This window comes from Hemitrygon akajei, chromosome 7, assembly GCF_048418815.1.
Source record: "Hemitrygon akajei chromosome 7, sHemAka1.3, whole genome shotgun sequence".
In the NCBI taxonomy this organism is placed as follows: domain Eukaryota; kingdom Metazoa; phylum Chordata; class Chondrichthyes; order Myliobatiformes; family Dasyatidae; genus Hemitrygon; species Hemitrygon akajei.
Genome location: NC_133130.1, coordinates 140,338,317 through 140,350,333, shown reverse-complemented (window position 1 = coordinate 140,350,333; position 12,017 = coordinate 140,338,317). Strand labels below are relative to the sequence as shown.

General features: G+C 41.0%; 1 protein-coding gene across 1 annotated transcript in view; it reads right to left on the bottom strand.

Annotated features, from left to right (window-relative positions):
• LOC140730066 (coiled-coil domain-containing protein 183-like) overlaps window positions 1-12,017 on the bottom strand; it is an 86,106-nt gene that overhangs the window by 60,091 nt on the left and 13,998 nt on the right. The window contains exon 3 of the mRNA XM_073050205.1: window positions 4,246-4,323. Within this exon, the coding sequence (XP_072906306.1) occupies window positions 4,246-4,323 (78 nt within the window). The remainder of the gene's footprint in view (window positions 1-4,245; window positions 4,324-12,017) is intronic.

The window sequence follows — 12,017 nt, the reverse complement described above, 5'->3', positions numbered from 1 at the left end:
AATTCACTGGTGAGAAAGAAAAGCCAACTCCAATAGAGATCTCCTCCTGGCAAAATACATGGAGTGCTGGTCATTGTAAACAGCACTTTCTCCAGTGAGTACAGCATTCCCAAACCAGGTACCAGCGTATCATTATTGTGGGAAAGATCAGAGGGTGATCAGAAGGGGGCCTGCACCCTCCATGCTGTAAAAGGTACCAATGTTGGACTAAAGACTGTCTAATCATCTTCATAATCGCAACCAACACCAGTCCAAAAACTGCAGTAATTTTCTTGCATCATTTCTTCTCTGAATGTTTAAGGTCTTAAGAACTCTGCACAAGGCTTCTAAGCAAATCCTTGGATGAAAGGATTCCTATCAACGTCAGCTCAGCAGTTTGGTCATATTGAAATACTGAAGATCCATGCAGGACATGAAAATCTACATGCCATGATGTTTTCATTAGTGGAAGAATCTCGAATGAGGGGATACAATTTCAAGGAGTCAGTCATTCAAAACTGAGGTACATAATCAATTATTCTCGCAGACAGCAGAGAATCTCTGGGATTCTCTGCCCCAAAGAGTTGTAGAGGTTAGCTTATAAGAGATATTTTGTTTGTAAAAGCAGGGGATTGGGGGCAATAGGGATCTGGCACAGAGGAGCTGAAGCTTGGGGTGAATTAGCTGATATACTGAATGGTGTGGGTAAACTTGATAGGAGAGTGGCCTACTCCTGGTCACATTTCATGTTCTTGTATGTATTCTGCAAAGACAGAGACTTGATGGCTCCAATGAAAAGAAACTAGAGAGCCCACAGGATCTAAACTGCACCGTCTATTCAAAAATAACCAGACTGGTTTGATGAGCTAATTTACCACAAAGGTATTATTGGACTGGAAGTTTCACCATTCAGGCGTAAACTGCTCTGGAGGCACCAGAAGAATGAGGTCCATCAGAAAAATAAAGAACATGATGTTTCAGTCACTTGGTTTTCAGGATGAAGTAGTAAATTGGATTCAACATTGGCTTAGCGGGATAAGCCAAAAAAGTGGTAGCCTCTCTGACTGGAGACCAATGACTAGTGGTGTTATGCAGGGATCAGTGCCAGGTCCATTGTTGCTTGTCATCTATACCAATACTGTAATTTAGATGACGGTGTGGTAAACTAGATCCGCAAATTTGTGGACGACACCAAGATTGGGGAGTAATGGCCAGCAACATAGGTGATCAAAACTGGCAGTGGGATCTGAACCAGCTGGAAAAATGGGCTTAAAAAATGTCAGACGAACTTAATGCAGACAAGTGTGAGGTGTTGCAATTTAGGAGACTAAACCAGGGTAGGACTTAAAGAGTGAATGACAGAGCACTAAGGAGCGAGGTAGAACAAAGGGATTCGGAATGCAGATCCATAATTGCTTGAAAGGGGCATCACCAGTAGATAGGGTTGTAAAAAGAGCTTTCGGCACTTTGGCCTTCATAACTCAAAGTACTGAGTACAGGAGTTGGGATGTTATGCTGAAGTTGTACAAGATATTGGTAAAGCCAAATTTGGAATATTGTGTCCAGTTCTAGCCATCTACCTACAGGAAAGATACAAGATTGAAAGGATACAGAGAAAATTCATGAGGATTTTGCTGTGAGTTGAGGACCTGACTTATAGGGAAAATCTGAATTGGTTAGAACTTCATTCCCTGGAGTGTAAGAGAATGAGAAGATATTTGATAAAGATGTACAAAATACCGAGAGTATTGATAAAGTAAATGCAAGAGAGCTTTGTCCACTGACGTTGGGTGAGACAATAACAAGAGGTCATGGGTTAAGGGTGAAAGATGAATGTTTAAGGGCAATGTAAAGGTGATCTTCTTCACTCAGAGGGTGGTGAAAGTGTGGAACAAGCTGCCAGTGAAAGTAGAGATATGGGGTTAATGGTGAAAGAACTACTTAAAGGTGACCTGAGGGGGAACTGTATGGTGTGAGTGTGGAATGAGCTGCCAGTAGAAGTGGTGGATGCAAGATTTGACTGCAATATTTAAGAGGTTTGAATGTACAAGTATGGGAGGGGTATGGAGGGTGTAGGTCAATGGGACTAAGCAGAATAACAGTTTGGCACAGACTAAATGGGCCAAATGAGCCTGTTTTTGTGCTGCAGTGTTCAATGACTCTATCACCTCGAAATGTGTCAAAAATCATGGCTCTTCAGCATCAAAGCTATCTAAAGCCCAAAGCCTTCATGCTGAACAGGTGTGAATTTATCAAAGGTAGAGAGGTGGCCAGTGCTCACCGGAAGGAACACTTAGAAGACCTCAATCACTGTCTACTTTCACCCAGTTCCACTGCAAACTGTTAGGTCTAACCTTACTATCGTTCCTGACTGATGTTGTCAAAAAGGTCATTTACAGAAATTAAAATACAAGGTCTTAGTTGTTTACAGTGTTCCACTTGCTCTGTTCCCTTATTGCTATTTTACCTAAACATGCCTTTTCTGTTATGAGGTCTTTATTGTGTTTCCTTTTTGTGTTCCTTGGTAATTTTGAAACTCTGCCTTGCAAGCTGTGTTTGATTTTCCTTTAATTCCACTCTATTCTCTCATCGTATACTCCTTCCTCCGTGTATTTTAATTACCCTTATTCATTTAAGTTAAGTCAAGTCAACTTTTATTGTCATTTTGACCATAACTGCTGGTACAGTGCATAGTAAAAATGAGACAATGTTTTTCAGGACCATGGTGTTACATGACACAGTACAAAAAAAATTAGACTGAACTACGTAATAAAAAAACAGAGAGAGAGAGCTACACTGGACTGCATAAAGTGCACAAAAAACAGTGCAGGCATTACAATAAATAATAAACAGGACAGTAGGGCAAGGTGTCAGTCCAGGCTTCGGGTATTGAGGAGTCTGATAGCTTGGGGGAAGAAACTGTTACCTTTCTCCATCCTTTGAATTGTAGTAGTGTTTAATTCACCCTTTTCTTTTACTGGAATGTATTTTTCTTGCATTCTTAAGAGTTTTAAATTTCATTATTGTTCTACATTGTTGTTGAATAAGCTCAAGTTTATTGCCATAGGCACACATACACAAGGTATAGATGTAATGAAAACCAGCTTTTTGCAGCAGTAGTACCATGTATTTTAAACATAAACGAACAAATGTAAATATGAACTTTAGATAACTTGCCCAACAAAATAAGTATAATGATATTAATTGGGCTGAGAGAAAAAAGAAATATAATCCAATCTATTATGCTAATTTAATGCACATGCCAACCTACAGTTGCATCATCATCCATTATCATCATCTGCTAGCCTGATCTTAGCTTCCTCCATCATCACAAAACATTTTATGGTCACATTTGTCCTTCTTAACTGGAGCAATAACTATGATGCTGGAGGAACAGAGTGGGTCAAGCGGCATCTGTAGAGGAAAATGGACAGTCGAGGTTTTGAGTTGAGAACCACTTTAGATTCCAGCATTTGAAGTCTTCTGTTTCTTATCCACTCTGGTTTATTTTCCATTATTAGATTCAACTATTGAAATAATTGCCGTTATTAATTCAATGGTGAATCCCCCCCCTCATTAGGGAACTTTACAAATTGGTTACAAAGGAGACAGTTCCTTTAGAAGAACTCCACACCTTTGTTCTCTTCACCTGTCTTTAAGGTGGGGCAGAGGAGTACCAAATGTTTTAAGCATCTAACTGGCCAGGCATTGGCAAAACAAGTGAACTGGAAGTTATTTAATTATCTCATCTAAAAGCACCCAAATTAAAAAGTTAGAATAAAGGCGTTTCACTTACTGGGAAGAGGACAACTGAAAATATATTTGAAACCAAAAACTTATAAAGCTACAGGGAAGTGCAAGAGAGTGGGACAAATCAACCAGCTCTTCAAAAGAGCTGGCACTCACATAATAGGCAACATGGTCAGCAGCTCAGACTGAAAAAAAAATCAAGCATTTAGGGGTCACGACACCGAATTCATATTTATGCCAGTCTTCAATTATCTGATATCTGACAATACAGCAGTGGCATCAGTAATGGTAGACCATTTGTGTGGGGCCATGATGACTCATGCATGGATGGTCTCATCCTGAGAACAGTGGTTTTGGTTCAATATCTGAACGATTTTCACTAGCTTAGTTCAAAGGTAGCAGTGACTGAAATAAACACCAGCATTTTATACGGTTTAAATTAACTGGTCCCAATGTCAATCTCCCTCTAGGGCTAAAACTGTTCCGATGTCTGAAATCAAAATATTCACTTGATACCTCAATGGCAGCTTTTGTTAAGCAAAGTTTTAAATCCTTTCGATCCTCACATTCATGAGCAATGGCATTCTCAACCACCTGCAAGAGAAAAATAAAGGTGTGAGACAAGAGAAGACAGCATAACTCAAGTCTAAATAACTATAGAATACTTTGAGGCTTGTAATGTATTATGTGAGTATTCGTAGGTCAGAGTGCGTATGATGTCTGAACGGGGTTTTTGTAAAATGGAATTCTGGTGAATAAACGTGTGTGTTTAATATACTGCGGTGTCCGAGTCACATTAACACAATATGGTGTCAGAAGAAAAGGAAAGGAAGAGAAGACACGTAAAAAGATGTCACAGTTACAGCCACCGTCGAGTTTAAGCCTATGAGGTAATATTGCTGAGAATTGGAAGGTATGGCTCCAGCAGTTTGAGCTGTTTCGCACCGCCCGTGGTGTAGATGACAAGACGGAGAAAGTGCAATGTGCTACGTTTCTGCATGTGGCAGGAGCAGAGGCAATAAAGGTTTGCAACATGTTTGTCTTCCAAGAGGGTGAGCGAGATAAAATTGAAATGTTGAAGAAAAAGTTTCAAGATCACTGCGAATCGAGAAAAAACCTACCGTACATTCGACACATATTTTTTACGAGGGCTCAAGGACCGACGGGGACCATAGACGCCTACGTAACAGATTTGAAGAACAAGGCAAAAAACTGAGAGTTCGGACAACTGCATGATTCTTTAATACGTGACAGGATTGTATGCGGCATACGAGATGATCATGTGAGAGGCAGGCTGTTGAGAGAAGCAGAGCTTATATTGGAAAAAGCGATTGATATGTGCCGTGCTAGCGAGATCACATTGAGTCAGGTTAAAATGCTTAATGAAGAGACTGAAGTATACAAAATAAAAGCTGTGAAAACTGACAAGAGTAGGACAAAGCCAGCTCCACAGGATAATCAAAAGGAAGTTAACTGCAACGGATGTGGTTATAAACATGGAGACAGAAAATGTCCAGCCTTTGGTAAGACATGCAAATTATGCAGAAAGAAAAATCACTTTGCAAAGATGTGCAAATCGCAGGAGCAAGCAAGGAAAATGCATGCTGTGGAACAGAGTGAGTGCAACAGTGACATGTTCATTGGAACAAGTGAAGTGGAACAGGAGGTATGCATCAAGAACATTGATAATGCAGAGATGGATGTTGAAGATGAATGGACTCAAGATCTGACAATAAACAGGAGGAATGTGATATTTAAGCTTGACACTGGGGCGAAGTGCAATGTAATGTCAGCAGAAATGTTCAACTCACTGGACATCAGAGGAAAACTTGGAAAATCCACCTGCAAGCTTGTTGGATATTTTGGCCACAAGACAGCATCATTGGGAAAGAAAACACTCACCTGTGTGTATAAAGGACAAAAACACAAGTTAGAGTGTGAGATTGTGCAACAGCATGTTTTGGCAATACTAGGCAGAGCAACATGCATAAAACTGGGCCTGGTGAAGCGAATCTATGGTGTTGAGAAAGAAAATGACTTTCTCAAAGACTTTGCTGACTTGTTTTCTGGACTAGGATGTTTACCAGGGAAACACCATATCCAGATTGATCCAACTGTTGCAACAGTCGTGCATGCTCTAAGGAAAGTTCCAGTAGCTCTCAGGGATCGAGTAGTGGAGGAGCTACACAGAATGGAACAGATGGGAGTCATAACAAGAGAAATAGAACCAACTGACTAGGTTAATAGTATGGTGACAGTGGTCACAGAGAAAAAGATTAGGATTTGCATGGATCCACAAGATCTCAACCGAGCCATCAAAAGAGAGCACTATCCGCAGCTCACGGTTGAAGAGGTTGTCTCTCGCATGCCTAATGCAAAACACTTTTCAGTATTGGATGCAAATCAAGGTTTCTGGCAGATCAAGCTGGATGAGGAAAGTTCCAAATTACGCACGTTCAACACGCCCATAGGGAGATATCGTTTCCTGCGTCTACCCTTTGGGATTTCTTCTGCATCAGAGGTATTCCAGAGGTCAGTGGCACAAATGATTGAAGGCCTGGATGGAGTGGTCAGTATCATTTGCTGATATGGGGTGACACCATTGAGGAGCATGATAGAGATTGAGGAAGCTTCTGGAGAGAGCACGTGAGTACAGCCTAAAACCGAACAAAAGTAAATGTAGGATCAGAACTACAGAGATCAAATACATAGGTCACGTACTCAGCGCTGATGGGCTAAAACCAGATCATGAAAAGGTCAGGGCTGTGGTACAGCTACCACCACCTGAAGACAAGCAAGGACTTTTGATACAGTATCTTGCCAAGTTCATTCCCAACTTATTGGAGGTCAGTGCTCCACTTCGAAAGCTACTAGAGAGCAACACTGAATGGCATTGGGAAGATGAACAAAAGAAAAGTTTTGACACATTGAAGCAGTTGGTTAACAATGCACCAGCACTCAAGTTTTATGATGTCAATAAACTGGTGACAATGTCTGTGGATGCCAGTTCGGAAGGAATAAGAGCTGTTATACTGCAGGATGGGAGGCCTGTGGCGTATGGATCACGAGCACTTACAGACTGTCGACGCTGATATGCTCAAATCGAGAAGGAATTACTTGCCATAGTTTATGGGTGTGAGAAGTTCCACCAGTATGTATATGGCAAAGAAATCCAGGTTGAGAGTGATCACAAACCACTTGAGAGCATCTTCAAAAAGCCACTTCATCAAGCTCCTATGAGGCTGCAAAGGATGCTTCTCAGGCTACAGAGGTACTCTCACAGTCACCTATAAGCCAGGAAAAGAACTGCACATCGCTGATGCTTTGAGCCATGCTTACCTCAAAGAGCAAAAGGAAGAGAGCTGGAGGTCAACTGGGTTACACCTCAGCTACCTATTTCTGAGGAGAAGTTGAACATGTTCAGGAAAGCGACTGCAGAAGATCCTGAAATGCAAACGCTAAGAGACATTACAATGAATGGATGGCCAACAGAAAGAAAAGATGTTCCAAAATAAATACAGAAATACTGGACATTTAAAGAGGAAATTAGCTATGCATCAGGACTAATGTTCAAAGTGGCAAAACTCATCGTACCAAATCAAATGAGACAGGAAATGCTCAACAGAATTCATGAGTCACACCTGGGGATAGTGAAATGTAAAGAAAGAGCAAGGGACATTCTCTATTGGCCAGGTATGTCAACTCAGATAGAGGACATTGTGTCTCAGTGTGCTGTTTGTAATGAAAATAAAAACAGCAATCCAAGAGAGCCTTTGCTTCCCCATCCACTACCAGGAAGACCATGGGAGAAGCTTGGCACAGATCTCTTTCGCTACAATGGTGCAGAATATCTGCTTTGTGTGGACTACTATTCAAAATATCCGGAGATCACCAAGTTAAGTGACACCTCCAGTCAAGGTGTCATTACCGCAATGAAGTCGACATTTGCAAGACATGGTATTCCAGATATTGTCGTCAGTGACAATGGTCCACAATATGCCAGTGGTGAGTTTAGAGAGTTTTCAGAAAGCTGGGAATTTCAACATGTTACTTCCAGTCCTGGGCACGCTCAGTCTAATGGACAAGCAGAGAGAACCGTAAACACTGTGAAGAGCATGCTCAAGAAGGCACAAAGCAGCAACAGTGACCCGTACATTGCTCTGCTTGAATACCGCAACACACCGATTGAGGGTGTGGGGTTCGCTCCTGCACAGCTGTTGATGGGACCGTCTGAAGTCCAAGCTGCCAATATCCACAACTCTACTGACTCCTGAAAGTAATGCTCAAGTACATGACAAGCTAAAGTACAAGCAAATAAAGCAAAAGAGCTACTATGACAGACATACAAGACAGTTACCAGATCTGCATATAGGTGAAAATGTCAGAATACAGAGAGGAGACATTTGGCAGCTAGTTGTGGTTGTGAACAGGCATCAGCAACCAAGATCCTTCATACCGTAGATTCCGGACTACAGAGCGCACCTGATTAAAAGCCGCTGGCTCTAATTTTAGAAATAAAATCAATTTTTTACTTGTAAAGGCCGCACCGGATTTTAGGCCGCACCGGATTTTCGGCCGCAGGTGTCCCACATTGTAATATGAGATATTTACACAGAAAGATATTACACGTGAGGATTTTTTAACTTTTAATTAAATCCATATGGTAACAAACAAATATATATTGCAAATGCTTTTTTTCGAACCGTGCCCGTAACGCGGCTACTTTTAAATATACGTTGCGTATACTTCTTTACTGAACAACATTCCAATATCTCCTAACGACTGGTAAAAAATATATACTGCAGCCTACCAGGAAAAGTTATTGATCGCCTTTAACTTAAAAGCAGCGTTTTCGCTCCGCCGCTCCCCCCCGCCGTCCCGTTTTATCGCAAACGGCATTTAAAAGCAGCGTTTCGCTCGGGTCTAATGCCCCCTCCTTCCCGTTTATCGCAAACTGGTATCCCACAAGACGCGGCGAAACCGGGTGTGACGTCATAGCATCCCGCGATGTAGTACAGAAAACAAATATAGTTAAAACTCTTCTAACTTTAACTAGAAAATGAATTACTAAGCGAAAATATTATAAACTAAATAACTGCCATAAAGGCAGCACAATGCTTTTCTTCGAGTGTTTTCCATGTTGATGAGGGTGAGTACAAATGACTGATTTACAATAATTTAATTGTGAAAGTGCGCTTGATTTATCGTACAATTTCATTGGACCTCTGTGAACTACTCATCAATTTTATTGGTCTACTGTTACGAGGCAAAATGTTTTCGGCGGCATGAAAAAAAAATCATGTATTAGCCGCTCCGTTTTAAAGGCCGCAAAGTTCAAAGCTGTTCAAAATGTGGGAAAAAAGTAGCGGCTTAAAATCCGGAATCTACGGTAGTTTGCACGCCAGATGGAAGAGTCTACAGGAGGAACAGGAAGCATCTGCTGAAGACAGGTGAGAGGGTGTTTCCACGTACAGATACACAGAACATTTCCACGGATACAGACATGGAAACAAACGACACCAAGAGTGAGGGGCGTGACAAAACCCCACGACGCAATGACGGTGAAAGTTCAGCGCAGACAGACCGAGGTGGAAATGCAGACACAGAGGTTACTCGAGAGACTGACTCTGAAGGACAAGCACAGTCACAGTTCTATCGCACAAGGTCTGGGAGACAAGTCAAACTTCCAGCTAGATACAGAGACTAAATCTACCTACAGTCTCACACAGATTGAGACAAAATCACATGTTATAAGTTCCAAGGTGTGAAATAAAAGGTTTATTAGTCTATGTTAGTAAAAGAAAATACACTGCTGTTTGTATTGTAAGCTACAATGTAGAATACAGTATAAGAAGTTAAGATTTTTTTTTAGTTTATGTCATGGCTGTTGTAATGTTAGAAAGTCATACCTAGAGGCATTGTTTTGGTAATTCACAGTATTGTAAAAAAAAAACTTGAGAAGGGGGATGTAATGTATTATGTGAGTATTCGTAGGTCAGAGTGCGTATGACGACAGAACGCGGGTTTTGTAAAATGAAAGTCTGGTGAATAAACGTGTGTGTTTAATATACTGCGGTGTCCGAGTCACATTAACGCTACAAGGCTCACAGTATTTAAGGAAAATCCCAACAGCCTCAAGTCTCATAGCACTGGAATGATTTCATCATTATACACAAAACAAGCCGCATCTCCAGTAACAAGCTGGAACATTGTTACCTCACAGTACAGTAGGAAGAATTCCTTCCAACATGGTCCAACATTTCTCTTTGTAATGAAAGCTATTAAATATCTAAAGCCTTGTCAAAAAGAAATTAAGAACATAAGACATAGGAGCAGAATTAGGCCATCTGGCTTGTCAAGCCTGCTCTGCCATTCAATCATGGCTGATCCTTCTTTTTTCAAATCTCCTCCTCAACCCCAGCTCCTGGCCTTCTCCCCGTAACCTTTGATGCCATGTCCAATCAAGAAACAAATTAAGGCCAATATCACAAAATAAAGAACTCAAAGTGATTAGAAGCAATCTAGAACAAAGATTTAATTTTTTTTGGGATCCAGACAATGCTCATCTCTAAATGCCCTCAAGTTACTGGTGGTGAGCTGCCTTCTTTAACTGCTACAGTTCTGGTGAATTTTGCTGTGATAAGATTTTTTAGGATGAAGCAACGTCGATATATTTCTAAGTTCAGATGGTAAACAATTTTCTTGGGAGTAAAGGTAATATGTTACATAGAAATGTAGGAACACAGGAACAGGCCCTTCCACACATCATACCTGCTGAGTCTGTTGTTGTTTGTCATCTATATCAGCAATCTGGTTGATTATGTAGTGAACTAGATCAGCAAATTTGTGTATGACACCGAGGTTGGGAGTGTAGTGGACGGAGAGGAAGACTATCAAAGCTTGCAGTAGGATCTGGACAAGCTAGTGAAATGGGCTAAAAAATGGTAGATGGAATTTAATACAGGCAGCTGTGAGGCGTTGCACCTTGGGAGGGCAAATCAGGGTAGGTCTTACATAGTGTGTGGTAGGGCACTGAGGAGTTGAAGTTGTACAAGATGCTGGTGAAGCCTAATTTGGGAGTATTGTGTTCAGTTTTGCTCACCTACCTACAGGAAAGATGTCAATAAGATTCAAAGAATGTAGAGAGTGCTAAGAAAATTTACAAGGATATTGCCAGGACCTGAGTTATACAGAAAGTCTGAATAGGTTCGTACTTTATTTCCTAGAGTGTAGGAGAGTGAGGGGAGATTTGATAGAAGTATACAAAATTATGAGGGGTACAGATAGGGTAAATGCAAGCAGGTTTTTTTCTACTGAAGTTGGATGAGATCACAAATAGGGGTCATGGGTTAAGGGTGAATGGTGAAATGTTTAAGGGGAACATGGGGGAGGGGGACTTCTTTATTCAAAGGCGATAGGAGCATGGAACGAGCTGCCAACGGAAGTGGTGTTGCAGATTTGATTTTAACATTTAAGAGAAATGTGTACAGGCACATGGATAGGAGGGGCATGGAGGGCTATGTTCCAGGTGCATCTCGACGGGACTAAGCAGATTAATAGCTTGGCATGATCTAGATAGGCTGAATGGCCTGCTTCTATCCTGTAGTTCTTTATGACTCCAATCCAGGCAGATCCCCTTTGAATCCTTTACCAAAATTTCTACTCTTTAGTTTAAGATACCTCTACTATGGGGAAAAGCTTCAGTCTGTCTGCGCAATACAAACCCCTAATAAATTTCTATTTCTCAGATTGCTTCCTCTAGTCCAAGAAAAACAAATCCAGCCTCTCCAATCTCTGAAAAGCACCCTCCATGGAAATATTCCATTGAATCTCCCCTGGATCCTTTCCAGTACAATCATATCCTAATAATGTCTACACCAGAATGTAAATACTATTCCAGCTGTGGCCAAATATTTTACATTGTTTGATCATAACCTCTCTCCTCATAAAATCTGTATCTTAGCAAACGAGGCCAAGTATTCTTCTTAACTAGTTTACTTACCTGGTACAACCATGAGGGATGCTTGGACTTGTACACTAGTGATCTCTCGAGCCCTACCATTCATTATGCATGTACTAGCCTTATAGGTCTTCCTAAATTCATCACCTCACACTTAGCAGAATTAAATTCCATTTGCCAGGGCATAGATCTTCTTACCAACCTACAACATTCTGTACCGTAATAATATTCACTACCAACACCACAACCGATTTCTCTGTCATCTGTAACATACAACTCTTTAATTGGTCATATAGGCCATTGCTATCACTGATTAATCTGCCTTTCC